General features: G+C 41.5%; 1 protein-coding gene across 1 annotated transcript in view; it reads left to right on the top strand.

The window, feature by feature from the left end:
- Positions 1-2,236: 2,236 nt before the first annotated feature.
- flt4 (fms related receptor tyrosine kinase 4) overlaps positions 2,237-16,280 on the top strand; it is a 228,676-nt gene continuing 214,632 nt past the window's right edge. The window contains exon 1 of the mRNA XM_061927512.2: positions 2,237-2,482. Within this exon, the coding sequence (XP_061783496.2) occupies positions 2,425-2,482 (58 nt within the window). The 5' untranslated portion in view covers positions 2,237-2,424. The remainder of the gene's footprint in view (positions 2,483-16,280) is intronic.

Raw genomic sequence — 16,280 nt, 5'->3', positions numbered from 1 at the left:
ACCGTAACACAACATAAACACAACAGTACAAATACCCAGAATCCCATGCAGCCCTAACTCTTCCGGGATACATTATACACCCCCCGCTACCAAACCCCGCCCACTAGAGATGTGCGGTTTGCGGGCACAACCGCGGAGTCCGCGGATTATCCGCGGATCGGGCGGATGAAATTTTAAAAAATTAGATTTTATCCGCGGGTCGGGTCGGGTGGTTGAAAAAAATAAAAAATAGATTTTAAATAGATTCAGGCGGGTGGCAGTTAAACCAATTCGGAAATATATATACATAGTTAAATGTTGTTACCCACATACGAAAAACGAGCAGGCACCTGCAGCATATGCCACAACAGAAGAAAAAAAGAAGAAGAGATGGACACTTTTACGGAGCGGAGAAGGGACGCCTCGCCGGGGTCCGGGACCGAGGCCCCTTCCCCCGAGAGGGCCCCACCGGGAGCCGTAGCTGAGGCGATCCGCGAGAAGGGCCCGACGCACGTCCAGGGTCACCACCGCACCGACACCCCGCCTCGTCCGCCTTCGCCGCGGCCGGCGTCACGCGCAGCAGGTAAGCAGCTTACCTGCCCGCCACCCCCGTGGCCGGGGGCTCGTAACAGGGGTCACTCCGCGCGCTCCGCCCGCGCAGCTTACCTGCCCGCCACCCCTGTTGCCGGGGGCGCGTAACAGGGGTCACTCCGCGCGCAGTGCGCTCACGAAAGGGGTGGGGCTCACCCTGGTTGATATAGACAGCAGGACGGTGGCCATGTAAGTCGGAACCCGCTAAGGAGTGTGTAACAACCCACCTGCCGAATCAACTAGCCCTGAAAATGGATGGCGCTGGAGCCTCGGGCCCATACCCGGCCGTCGCCGGCAGCGAGACGCGCTTGGAGGTGCGCTCAGCGCGGATCCAATATGATTGCGCACTGGTGTGCGTCTGGGCCGTGACAGCGTGGCACGCGAATGTCTGTGCTGCATTGGATCAGTCTCCTTTCTTTAACAGGCAAAAGCTTTATAACCTCACTAATGCCTTGCATCGTCTATATTAGATATATAACAACGGGCGGGTGCGGGCGGATGCGGTTCTGGTCAAATGTTACATCGGGTGGATGGCGGATGGTTGACGACTTTCTGATGCGGTTGCGGATGAAATAATTGCCTATCCGCGCATCTCTACCGCACACCTCAACCGACGCACAGAGGGGGGGGGGTTGGTGGTAGCAGGGGTGTATAATGTAGCCCGGAAGAGTCTGGGCTGCATGGGATTCTGGGTGTTTGTTCTGTTGTGTTTATGTTGTGTTAAGGTGCAGATGTTCTCCCGAAATGTGTTTGTCATTCTTGTTTGGTTTTGTTTCAAAGTGTGGTGCATTATTAGTAAGAGTGTTAAAGTTGTTTTATATGGTCACCGTCAGTGTAACCTGTGTGGCTGTTGACCAAGTATGTCTTGCTGTCACTTACGTGTGCAAGCAGATGATGCATATAACAAGAGGCTGTGCTGGCACGCTGTTTGTACAAGTTGTAGAGGGCGCCAAATGCTGTTCCATCATGGCACGCCCTTATTATTGTTGTTAGGGTAAAAATCTGAGAATATTGATCCCGGGAGTTTTCTGCGAGAGACACCGAAATCCGGAAGTCTCACGGGAATATTGGGGGGTTCAGCAAGTAAGCTGCTGAGCCGCACCAGAGTGATCAAAGAGCCGCATGCGGCTCCGGAGCCGCGGGTTGCCGACCCCTGAATTAGGTGAAGTGGCATAATTTCCCACGGCACACCAGACAATATCTCAGGGCACACTAGTGTGCCGCGGCACAGTGGTTGAAAAACACTGGTCTACTCTACCCACCTCTGTTCAGATTGCTGCGTTGCAAGTGTTGCAAAGTCCACTCCCGAGTGCGGGGCCCTCAAATAAACTAGAGCAGGCCCTGCATGATTCCACAGTGCATGCATTGAATATTTGATGTTTCTGCAGCTGCAAACAAGATTGCCCTAATGACTTCCACGGAATTTTCCAAAGGAAAAAAATTAAAAAATCTGGCATGTGCATTAACTGTGTTCCAAATTAGATGATACATTATGTTTTATAGTCTACATTAAGGATGGTGAGTCCAAGGATGCACATGGACTGTCGCGCACACGCACGTTGCCTTCGTGGGTGTGCACGCGTTTCAGTCACGAGCCAAGGAAGAGGAACTCATTGTAATTCCCCCTTCACTTCCTATGCATCCTTTTCCACGCACCACCTTGTTTTTTTGGGTGTTTTTTTTAACCACACAGCTTTCGGGTTCCTGAATCCACAACTTTTACGCACGCGTCGACTGGCCGAGCTTAACTTCGTGGGCACTCTCAGTTCAAGCCACGCAGTTCTGCAGGCTCTTAAAAAAAATAAAAAAATAAATAAAAATACGTGGAATTCAGTGGAGCAGGAGTTGTTGGAGATGAAGACGCATTTGAACTTTTTCTACCGGACTTGGATTGGAATTGCTTACGCTTCAGGTGAGGAGAACTTTTACGCTGAAAGTTTAGCGCGCTGGAGAAGTTTGACGTGGTGATGAAGCATTTAGCACAAGTGCGTCAAATGGTCTACTATTTCGTCATTGGATGGATAAATAGACTTAATTGGTCGTCATTTTTTGGGCTTGCGTGTCACATCCATGTGTAATCCACTTTTGGTGCAGATCCAGGTAAAGGTCCTGATTCTGCATTCCCCCCATTTTTCAGTATTTAAATTGAATTTAAGGGATGGCCGTGCCAGCAATCTGAGGGTTCCTGGTTCAATCCCCACCTTCTACCATCCTAGTCACGTCCGTTGTGTCCTTGAGCAAGACACTTCACCCTTGCTCCTGATGGGTCCTGGTTATAGCGCCGTGCATGGCAGCTCCCGCCATCAGTGTGTGAATTTGTGAATGGGTGCATGTGGAAATAGTGTCAAAGCGCTTTGAGTTCCTTAAAAAAAAAAAGGTAGAAAAGCGCTATACAAGTACAACCCATTTACCATTTACCATATTGTTTACAGTTCAAAATCCAATTTAAATTCATATGAGATGCAGATCTGAATAAAGGTGCATATTTCTAATATTTTTACTAATTTGTCTTGGATGAGTAATATATACTGTGGATTTTTACCCCCGAAAGGGACAAGCAGTAGAAAATGGATGGATGGAAGTAAACGAACGATAAAAAAAATATATAAAGTAAACAAACAAAAACAATGTAAGACAATGTAATGTAGACAATAATGCACAGACATGAGTAATATTAATCATATCGATCACCGAGGATGTCCGTTGTGGCTTGTGCAGCCCTTTGAGACACTTGTGATTTAGGGCTATTATTGTAATTTATTCCGTTCAAACTCAATAAACGTTGATTTTACATGTCCCAATATATTTTAATTGTCCTAAATAAGTGGCGACTTGTCCAGGGTGTACCTCGCATGCAGCTGAGATAGGCTCCAGCACTCCCTGCGACCCCAAAAGGGACAAGCGGTAGAAATGGATGGATGGTTGTAAACAAACAATAAAAAAAATAAAGTAAACAAACAATAAAAATGTAAGACAATGTGATGTAGACAATAATTTGTCTTGGAGAAATACACAGACATGAGTAATATATACTGTGGATTTTTATAAATCATAAAACAATATCATTATCATTTATTCCGTTCAAACTCAGTAAACGCTGGTTTTTCATGGGTCAATATCTTTTAATTATCCTAAATAAGTGGCAACTTGTCCAGGGTGTACCCCTGCCTTCCGCCTGAATGTAGCTAAGATAGGCTCCAGCACCCCCCGCGACCCCAAAATGGACAAGAGGTAGAAAATGGATGGATGGTAGTAAACAAACAATAAAAAAAAATAAAGTAAACAAACAATACAAATGTAAGACAATGTGATGTAGACAATAATTTGTCTTGGAGAAATACACAGACATGAGTAATATATACTGTGGATTTTTATAAATCATAAAACAATATCATTATCATTTATTCCGTTCAAACTCAGTAAACGCTGATTTTTCATGGGTCAATATCTTTTAATTATCCTAAATAAGTGGCAACTTGTCCAGGGTGTACCCCTGCCTTCCGCCCGAATGTAGCTAAGATAGGCTCCAGCACCCCCCCGCGACCCCAAAATGGACAAGCGGTAGAAAATGGATGGATGGTAGTAAACAAACAATAAAAAAAAATAAAGTAAACAAACAATACAAATGTAAGACAATGTGATGTAGACAATAATTTGTCTTGGAGAAATACACAGACATGAGTAATATATACTGCGGATTTTTATAAATCATAAAACAATATCATTATCATTTATTCCGTTCAAACTCAGTAAACGCCGGTTTTTCATGTGTTAATATCTTTTAATTATCCTAAATAAGTGGCAACTTGTCCAGGGTGTACCCCTGCCTTCTGCCCGAATGTAGCTAAGATAGGCTCCAGCACCCCCCCGCAACCCCAAAAGGGACAAGCGGTAGAAAATGGATGGATGGTAGTAAACAAAAAATTAAAAAAAATAAAGTAAACAAACAATAAAAATGTAAGACAATGTGATGTAGACAATAATTCGTCTTGGAGAAATACACAGACATGAGTAATATATACTGTGGATTTTTATAAATCATAAAACAATATCATTATCATTTATTCCGTTCAAACTCAGTAAACGCTGATTTTTCATGGGTCAATATCTTTTAATTAACCTAAAAGTGGCAACTTGTCCAGGGTGTACCCCTGCCTTCCGCCCGAATGTAGCTAAGATAGGCCCCAGCACCGCCCGCGACCCCAAAAGGGACAAGCGGTAGAAAATGGATGGATGGTAGTAAACAAAACATTTAAAAAAATAAAGTAAACAAACAATAAAAATGTAAGACAATGTGATGTAGACAATAATTTGTCTTGGAGAAATACACAGACATGAGTAATATAAACTGTGGATTTTTATAAATCATAAAACAATATCATTATCATTTATTCCGTTCAAACTCAGTAAACGCTGATTTTTCATGGGTCAATATCTTTTAATTATCCTAAATAAGTGGCAACTTGTCCAGGGTGTACCCCTGCCTTCCGCCCGAATGTAGCTAAGATAGGCTCCAGCACCCCCCGCGACCCCAAAATGGACAAGTGGTAGAAAATGGATGGATGGTAGTAAACAAACAATTAAAAAAAATAAAGTAAACAAACAATACAAATGTAAGACAATGTGATGTAGACAATAATTTGTCTTGGAGAAATACACAGATATGAGTAATATATACTGTGGATTTTTATAAATCATAAAACAATATCATTATCATTTATTCCGTTCAAACTCAGTAAACGCTGATTTTTCATGTGTTAATATCTTTTAATCATCCTAAATAAGTGGCAACTTGTCCAGGGTGTACCCCTGCCTTCCGCCCGAATGTAGCTAAGATAGGCTCCAGCACCCCCCCGCGACCCCAAAAGGGACAAGCGGTAGAAAATGGATGGATGTGTTGTGTTTACTGAGAGAGGTGACGGCTCTGACACCAGGGGGCAGTATATACAATAATTTATTATATATAATAAATATATATAATAATAAACATTTACAACTAAACTATAGAAATAGAGTGTGTGACTAAAATACAAGAGTGTGTGTGTAGTGTAAGACTATGTGTGTAGATATCTGAAGTGTGTTACCAAGTGTTGATGAGAAAAGGCAGACAAGTCCAAAGAGGGCAAGGCAAAAGGGGTCCAAGTTCAGCGAGGGGTCCGTGGGGCAGAGAGAGACGTCAGAGTCCAGGGGCGAGTGAGGAGTTGGGAAACGAAGAAGGCAGTCCAAAACACCGGGGAAACAACGGGAGATCTCGAGGAGGGAAGACTCGGGAAGGCACTGCGGAAAAAGCAACAGACGTCAGAATCACGGAGGGAAAAACAACACAGTAAGAGCGCATAAGGCTTACGGTACACCATGAGAAAAACTAAGTTCCCGCGACGATCCTTGGGTCCACTGGTCCTTTATTGATCTCGCTCTGATCAGTCGCAGGTGTGCAGATTGCCAGCGAGTGATTGCAGCTGGTGGCTGCAGCAGGGCGGAGACGCGCGCGGCGCGTCCCTGGATGTGCGCACCAGTGGGCGTGTCCCGAGGTGCGCACAGACGGATGAGCGGCGTTGGCAGGAGCCTGAGCCGTAACAGGATGGTAGTAAACAAAAAATAAAAAAAAATAAAGTAAACAAACAATAAAAATGTAAGGCAATGTGATGTAGACAATAATTTGTCTTGGAGAAATACACAGACATGAGTAATATATACTGTGGATTTTTATAAATCATAAAACAATATCATTATCATTTATTCCGTTCAAACTCAGTAAACGCTGATTTTTCATGTGTCAATATCTTTTAATTATCCTAAATAAGTGGCAACTTGTCCAGGGTGTACCCCTGCCTTCCGCCCGAATGTAGTTAAGATAGGCTCCAGCACCCCCCGCGACCCCAAAAGGGACAAGAGGTAGAAAATGGATGGATGGTAGTAAACAAACATTAAAAAAAATAAAGTAAACAAACAATACAAATGTAAGACAATGTGATGTAGACAATAATTTGTCTTGGAGAAATACACAGACATGAGTAATATATACTGTGGATTTTTATAAATCATAAAACAATATCATTATCATTTATTCCGTTCAAACTCAGTAAACGCTGATTTTTCATGTGTCAATATCTTTTAATTATCCTAAATAAGTGGCAACTTGTCCAGGGTGTACCCCTGCCTTCCGCCCGAATGTAGCTAAGATAGGCTCCAGCACCCCCCGCGACCCCAAAAGGGACAAGCGGTAGAAAATGGATGGATGGTAGTAAACAAAAACAAAACAAAAATAAAGTAAACAAACAATACAAATGTAAGACAATGTGATGTAGACAATAATTTGTCTTGGAGAAATACACAGACATGAGTAATATATACTGTGGATTTTTATAAATCATAAAACAATATCATTATCATTTATTCCGTTCAAACTCAGTAAACGCTGATTTTTCATGGGTCAATATCTTTTAATTATCCTAAATAAGTGGCAACTTGTCCAGGGTGTACCCCTGCCTTCCGCCCGAATGTAGTTAAGATAGGCTCCAGCACCCCCCCCCCGCAACCCCAAAATGGACAAGTGGTAGAAAATGGATGGATGGTAGTAAACAAACAATAAAAAAAAATAAAGTAAACAAACAATAAAAATGTAAGACAATGTGATGTAGACAATAATTTGTCTTGGAAAAATACACAGACATGAGTAATATATACTGTGGATTTTTATAAATCATAAAACAATATCATTATCATTTATTCCGTTCAAACTCAGTAAACGCTGATTTTTCATGTGTCAATATCTTTTAATCATCCTAAATAAGTGGCGACTTGTCCAGGGTGTACCTCGCATGCAGCTGAGATAGGCTCCAGCATCCCTGCCCCGCGCGATCCCGACTTATATGTTTTTTTCCTTCTTTATTATGCATTTTCGGCAGGTGCGACTTATACTCTGGAGCGACTTATACTCCGAAAAATACGGTAATTGCATATTCAAACACAGTGTTACTGTTCAAACTGTGTGTATTGTTACAGTTGCCAAAAACATTAAATATACTACCTCTGCCTTGTTTTTCATGAACATTTAGGCCTACTACGCTACTGTATTTAAATGTTGGTCATCATGTTGGTACTTGGAGAGCCAAGTGTTTTCTGTGGTGGTACTTGGTGGAAAAGGTTTGGGGAACCACTGTTTTACACAATCACATTTAATATATAACAATAATATAATAATATTCTTGGTGTTGGGTTTTATCAAATACATTTCCCCAAAAAATGCGACTTATACTCCAGTGCAACATATATATGTTTTTCCCTTTTTTATTATGCATTTTCGGCAGGTGCGACTTATACTCTGGAGCGACTTATACTCCGAAAAATGCGGTAATTACATATTCAAACACAGTGTTACTGTTCAAACTGTGTGTAATGTTACAGTTGCCAAAAACATTAAATATACTACCTCTGCCTTGTTTTTCATGAACATTTAGGCCTACTACGCTACTGTATTTAAATGTTGGTCATCATGTTGGTACTTGGAGAGCCAAGTGTTTTCTGTGGTGGTACTTGGTGGAAAAGGTTTGGGGAACCACTGTTTTACACAATCACATTTAATATATAACAATAATAATAATAATATTCTTGGTGTTGGGTTTTATCAAATACATTTCCCCAAAAAATGCGACTTATACTCCAGTGCAACATATATATGTTTTTCCCTTTTTTATTATGCATTTTCGGCAGGTGCGACTTATACTCCGGAGCGACTTATACTCCGAAAAATACGGTAATTACATATTCAAACACAGTGTTACTGTTCAAACTGTGTGTAATGTTACAGTTGCCAAAAACATTAAATATACTACCTCTGCCTTGTTTTTCATGAACATTTAGGCCTACTACGCTACTGTATTTAAATGTTGGTCATCATGTTGATACTTGGAGAGCCAAGTGTTTTCTGTGGTGGTACTTGGTGGAAAAGGTTTGGGGAACCATTGTTTTACACAATCACATTTAATATATAACAATAATAATAATAATATTCTTGGTGTTGGGTTTTATCAAATAAATTTCCCCAAAAAATGCGACTTATACTCCAGTGCAACATATATATGTTTTTCCCTTTTTTATTATGCATTTTCGGCAGGTGCGACTTATACTCCGGAGCGACTTATACTCCGAAAAATACGGTAATTACATATTCAAACACAGTGTTACTGTTCAAACTGTGTGTAATGTTACAGTTGCCAAAAACATTAAATATACTACCTCTGCCTTGTTTTTCATGAACATTTAGGCCTACTACGCTACTGTATTTAATTGTTGGTCATCAAGTTGGTACTTGGAGAGCCAAGTGTTTTCTGTGGTGGTACTTGGTGGAAAAGGTTTGGGGAACCACTGTTTTACACAATCACATTTAATATATCTAATAATAATATTCTTATACTCCAGTGCGACTTATATATGTTTTTTTCCTTCTTTATTATGCATTTTCGGCCGGTGCGACTTATACTCCGGAGCGACTTTTACTCCGAAAAATACGGTAAATGTAAAGTCAAATGTGTAATATCAACGGAACGAGGCTGCATCTGTGTTTATTAATGTGTTTGTTTGTTGTTGTTTTTTTCAAATCAATAAGCTGTCCTCTTCATGTCCAAGCATGCAACGAGGCACTAGGGGGAGTCATGTTGTTGTCATGTTAATGAAGTGACCTGACTTTACATCACAACTATCATGAGAGTCAGGCTGTGGATGCAGCGTGGGAAGATGAGCTGACTGATGTAGATCGGAGGAGGCACTTGGGGTCAAAACGTGTCTTATTTTTGGCGCAAGGAATGTCACCGACCTGTTTTGTTATTGCATGTGATTTGGCTGCGAAGCGAAGCAGAAACGTAAGTGGCAGAAAGCGTGTGCCCTGCGACCGACTGTGTGTGACGTGGGAGCGCAGTTGAGTGTTTGCAATCTTCCTCAGAGGCACCTCATGTGCATGTTCACGTTGTTCATCACTCAGTGGTTTCACAGGAAAAAGAAGGCAATTTCACCAGATGGCTTCACAAATCATAACCCAGAGACATAAATCCTTAAAAAACAAAACAAATGTCTGTAAAAAAAAAAATAAAAAAAAAATGATGGCATCTTGCACACAAAAAAGAAGCAACAACTGATTTGCATTGCACTTTGTATAAATCGGAAAAAAAGGTTGTATGAGTTGGAATTTGACCAAAATGGGTTGGTACAAAATATGCCTTCAAGGGGAACATTATCACCAGACCTATGTAAGCGTCAATATATACCTTGATGTTGCAGAAAAAAGACCATATATTTTTTGAACCGATTTCCGAACTCTAAATGGGTGAATTTTGGCGAATTAAACGCCTTTCTAATATTCGCTCTCGGAGCGATGACGTCACAACGTGGCGTCACATCGGGAAGCAATCCGCCATTTTCTCAAACACCGAGTCGAATCAGCTCTGTTATTTTCCGTTTTTTCGACTGTTTTTCCGTACCTTGGAGACATCATGCCTCGTCGGTGTGTTGTCGGAGGGTGTAACAACACGAACAGGGACGGATTCAAGTTGCACCAGTGGCCCAAAGATGCGAAAGTGGCAAGAAATTGGACGTTTGTTCCGCACACTTTACAGACGAAAGCTATGCTACGACAGAGATGGCAAGAATGTGTGGATATCCTGCGACACTCAAAGCAGATGCATTTCCAACGATAAAGTCAAAGAAATCTGCCGCCAGACCCCCATTGAATCTGCCGGAGTGTGTGAGCAATTCAGGGACAAAGGACCTCAGTAGCACGGCAAGCAATGGCAGCAGTTTGTTCCCGCGGACGAGCGAGCTAAACCCCCTATCGACCTTAGCTTCCCTGGCCTGCTGACATCAACTCCAAAACTGGACAGATCAGCTTTCAGGAAAAGAGCGCGGATGAGGGTATGTCTACAGAATATATTAATTGATGAAAATTGGGCTGTCTGCACTCTCAAAGTGCATGTTGTTGCCAAATGTATTTCATATGCTGTAAACCTAGTTCATAGTTGTTAGTTTCCTTTAATGCCAAACAAACACATACCAATCGTTGGTTAGAAGGCGATCGCCGAATTCGTCCTCGCTTTCTCCCGTGTCGCTGGCTGTCGTGTCGTTTTCGTCGGTTTCGCTTGCATACGGTTCAAACCGATATGGCTCAATAGCTTCAGTTTCTTCTTCAATTTCGTTTTCGCTACCTGCCTCCACACTACAACCATCCGTTTCAATACATGCGTAATCTGTTGAATCGCTTAAGCCGCTGAAATCCGAGTCTGAATCCGAGCTAATGTCGCTATAGCTTGCTGTTCTTTCCGCCATGTTTGTTTGTGTTGGCTTCACTATGTGACGTCACAGGAAAATGGACGGGTGGTTAAAATCAGGCACTTTGAAGCTTTTTTTAGGGATATTGCGTGATGGGTAAAATTTTGAAAAAAACTTCGAAAAATATAATAAGCCACTGGGAACTGATTTTTAATGGTTTTAACAATTCTGAAATTGTGATAATGCGCCCCTTTAATATTTTCAGACACAGTTTGAACAGTAACACCGTGTCTGAATATTTAATTAATTTGGCGAACAACTAGATTGAGCCCATGTACCGCAGTTTGAGGCCACAAAGAAGTGTTACAAATGTAGATTGAAATCATCATAGGTCCTCTTTAACTGATATTAAACTAACTTAGAAGGCCAAGTAATGTAAACATTGCCTCTGCAGTTTGTGGGTTTTACGTTGGCGACAGATTGACTCTGGAACGTACCAACTTAATTTCAGTAAAACACGAATGAATGAGAGGTCGAAGGACAGAACGAGAGCGTGTTCGACTAGCGAGCTCACGCTCTGACTACAGAAGGTCTGTTTTTTTTTCTAAAAACACCTGTGCCTACTCCCACATTGTGGTGGAAAGTTAAATAAACAGGCCTATAATTTCAACCTGCAATGCCCTGTGCCAAAAAACTTGGAGGCAGTCATCAAAATGTCATATCAGCGGTGAGTCATGGCCGTAGGACTGATGGACGTTTAGTTGCATGATTACAGCCTACAGTCATTCACACTGGTGCCAATTCGTGGCAAACAAAAAAAGGCTTTTGATAGCATTGTTACTCAACTGTGCAGCATGTTTGCGACTTTTTACTTTTCATTCCATATCTTTGAATATTTTTAAGACCTATATGAACACATACTTGCCAACCCTCACGGATTTTCCGGGAGACTCCCGAAATTCTGCGCCTCTCCCGAAAACCTCCCGGGACAAATTTTCTCCCGAAAATCTCCCGAAATTCAGGCGGACCTTAGTGACGTGTCGACAGCCTGTTTTCACGTCCGCTTTCCCACAATATAAACAGCGTGCCTGCCCAATCACGTTATAACTGTAGAATGATCCAGGGGGAGTTCTTGGTTTCTTATGTGGGTTTATTGTTAGGCAGTTTCATTAACGTCCTCCCAGCGCGGCAACAACACACACCAACAGCAGTCACGTTTTCGTCTACCGTAAAGCAATTTGTCTGCCGTAAAAAGCAATGTTGTGACACTCTTAAACAGGGCAAGACTGCCATCTACTGTACATATGTGACAATAACATCTACGGCTTTTAGAGAGTGCAGTGCACAACTGCGCAAGAACAAGGATGGACAATTCAACCCTTAACTCAACAATGAGTAGATGAGTGTTATGTGTGTGTATATGTGTAAATAAATGAACACTGAAATTCAAGTATTTCTCTTATTTATATATATATATATATATACATACAAATATATATATATTATTATTATATATATATATATATATAAATATATATATATATATATAAATATATATATATATATATACATACAAATATATATATATATATATATATATATATATTATTATTATATAATATATATATATATATATATATATATACATATATATATATATATATATATATATATATATATATATATATATATATATATATATATATATATATATATATATATATATATATATATATAGCTAGAATTCACTGAAAGTCAAGTATTTCTTATATATATATATATATATATGAAATACTTGACTTGGTGAATTCTAGCTGTAAATATACTCCTCCCCTCTTAACCACGCCCCCCCCCCGGACCACCACCACCTCCCGAAATCGGAGGTCTCAAGGTTGGCAAGTATGTATGAACATACTGTATGACATTTAACATGCACTGATCACGCAAACTGATAAAAGGTCCCAACATTGCCTGGTTAAGGACATGCTTATCTCCTGGAGCTGTTTCAATCATATGCACGACATTCCGAGGTTGGTTTTGCTGTGATGTACTGACGAGGCGTGTAGTGCACAATCCGTAGCTACACTATTGTATTTTTCGGACTATAAGTCTCAGTTTTTTTCATAGTTTGGCCGGGGGTGCGACTTATACTCAGGAATGACTTATGTGTGAAATTATTAACACATTACCGTAAAATATCAAATAATATTATTTAGCTCATTCACGTAAGAGACTAGACCAGTGGTTCTTAACCTTGTTGGAGGTACCAAACCCCACCAGTTTCATATCCGCATTCACCGAACCCGAACCGTAATCATAAAATGATGTTATTACGTTGAAGAAATACTAATAAAGATATATTTTACAAACAGACAGTTACAGGAATGTACACATGATCCCATGTTTACATCTCATTGTGCAACATGTGAATGTTTTGGTGGGAACTAAATGCGATATCTGAAATGGGTACACATTATTTCCAAAGTAATAATAATAATAATAATAACTGGGATTTATATAGCGCTTTTCTAAGTACCCAAAGTCGCTTTGCATGTAGAACCCATCAATCGTTCACACCTGGTGGTGGTAAGCTACTTTCATAGCCACAGCTGCCCTGGGGTAGACTGACGGAAGCGTGGCTGCAATTTGCGCCAACGGCCCCTCCGACCACCACCTATCATTCATCATTCAATTCACCGGTGTGAGTGGCACCGGAGGCAAAGGGTGAAGTGTCCCGCCCAAGGACACAACGGCAGCAATTTTTGGATGGTAAGAGGCGGGGAGTGAACCTGCAACCCTCAGGTTTCTGGCACGGTTGCTCTACCCACTACGCCATGCCGCCCCAAGTAGGACCCCCCCACCCAGACATATAATACTAGTACACAGCTCATGAAAAACAATATGTTATAGTCATTGTAAGTGGGCCAAAACACTTATTTTAGAAAATAATCTCATGGAAATGACTGCTTTCATTTGATTATAATAATAAAACATTTAACTTGTTATTTAGTCAGGTTTGGGACAGGTGTGCTGCAGGTCTGACGTCGCTCACATGTGCTCCACCCAATGCACAAGGAGTCTTTGCGTTTGCTCACACATATGGAAAATTAGAGGGAACATTGTTTGGGGGTATCCATAATACGCCGACAGGGAGAAGTTTGTGTTTACGCGATGAGTCGGGTGTGTCTTGACCTACGCGGCGGAGGCTCTGCCAAAACCCTGAGGCCGACTCACCGAACCCCTAGGGTTCGATCGAACCCAGGTTAAGAACTACTGGACTAGACATATAAGAGTTCATGGGATTTAGCGATTAGGAGTGACAGATTGTTTGGTAAACGTATAGCATGTTCTATATGTTATAGTTATTTGAATGACTCTTACCATAATATGTTACGTTAACATACCAGGCACGTTCTCAGTTGGTTATTTATGCCTCATATAACGTACACTTATTCAGCCTGTTGTTCACTATTCTTCATATATTTTAAAGGGGAACATTATCACAATTTCAGAATGGTTAAAACCAATAAAAATCAGTTCCCAGTGGCTTATTATATTTTTCGAAGTTTTTTTCAAAATTTTACCCATCACGCAATATCCCTAAAAAAAGCTTCAAAGTGCCTGATTTTAACCATCGTTATAACCACCCGTCCATTTTCCTGTGACGTCACATAGTGAAGCCAACACAAACAAACATGGCGGAAAGAACAGCAAGCTATAGCGACATTAGCTCGGATTCAAACTCGGATTTCAGCGGCTTAAGCGATTCAACAGATTAGGAATGTATTGAAACGGATGGTTGTAGTGTGGAGGCAGGTAGCGAAAACGAAATTGAAGAAGAAACTGAAGCTATTGAGCCATATCGGTTTGAACCGTATGCAAGCAAAACCGACGAAAACGACACGACAGCCAGCGACACGGGAGAAAGCGAGGACGAATTCGGCGATCGCCTTCTAACCAACGATTGGTATGTGTTTGTTTGGCATTAAAGGAAACTAACAACTATGAACTAGGTTTACAGCATATGAAATACATTTGGCAACAACATGCACTTTGAGAGTGCAGACAGCCCAGTTTTCATCAATTAATATATTCTGTAGACATACCCTCATCCGCGCTCTTTTCCTGAAAGCTGATCTGTCCAGTTTTGGAGTTGATGTCAGCAGGCCAGGGAAGCTAGGGTCGATGTGAGCCAAGACATCCAGGGGGTTTAGCTCGCTCGTCTGCGGGAACAAACTGCCGCCATTGCTTGCCATGCTACCGAGGTCCTTTGTCCCTGAATTGCTCACACACTCCGGCAGATTCAATGGGGGTCTGGCGGCAGATTTCCTTGACTTTATCGTTGGAAATGCATCTGCTTTGAGTGTCGCAGGATATCCACACATTCTTGCCATCTCTGTCGTAGCATAGCTTTCGTCGGTAAAGTGTGCGGAACAAACGTCCAATTTCTTGCCACTTTCGCATCTTTGGGCCACTGGTGCAACTTGAATCCGTCCCTGTTCGTGTTGTTACACCCTCCGACAACACACCGACGAGGCATGATGTCTCCAAGGTACGGAAAACAGTCGAAAAAACGGAAAATAACAGAGCTGATTTGACTCGGTGTTTGAGAAAATGACGGATTGCTTCCCGATGTGACGCCACGTTGTGACGTCATCGCTCCGAGAGCGAATATTAGAAAGGCGTTTAATTCGCCAAAATTCACCCATTTAGAGTTTGGAAATCGGTAAAAAAAATATATGGTCTTTTTTCTGCAACATCAAGGTATATATTGACGCTTACATAGGTCTGGTGATAATGTTCCCCTTTAAATTGCCTTTCAAATGTCTATTCTTGGTGTTGGGTTTTATCAAATACATTTCCCCCCAAAAATGCGACTTATACTCCAGTGCGACTTATATATGTTTTTTTCCTTCTTTATTATGCATTTTCGGCCGGTGCGACTTATACTCCGGAGCGACTTATAGTCCGAAAAATACTGTATATTGCCAAAAGAATTTGGCCACCTGCCTTGACTCACATATGAACTTGAAGTGCCATCCCATTCCTGACCCATAGGGTTGTGTCAGTCCACCTTTTGCAGATATTACAGCTTTTTACACTTCTCGGAAGGCTGTCCACAAGGTTGTGGCGTGTGTTTATAGGAATTTTCGACCATTCTTCCAAAAGCGCATTGGTGAGATCACACACTGATGTTGGTCGAGAAGGTCTCTGGTCTAATTCATCCCAAAGGTGTTCTATCGGGTTCAGGTCAGGACTCTGTCGTCCATGTCTTTATGGACTTTGCTTTGTGCACTGGTGCACAGTCATGTTGGAAGAGGAAGGGGCCCGCTCCAAACTGTTCCCACAAGGTTGGGAGTATGGAATTGTCCAACATGTTTTGGTATCCTGGAGGATTCCAAGTTCCTTCCACTGGAACTAAAGTGAAACAACCCCACACCATAATTCCT

This window comes from Nerophis lumbriciformis, linkage group LG35 (assembly GCF_033978685.3).
Source record: "Nerophis lumbriciformis linkage group LG35, RoL_Nlum_v2.1, whole genome shotgun sequence".
In the NCBI taxonomy this organism is placed as follows: Eukaryota; Metazoa; Chordata; class Actinopteri; order Syngnathiformes; family Syngnathidae; genus Nerophis; species Nerophis lumbriciformis.
This window is presented reverse-complemented; position numbering and strand designations above follow the sequence as displayed.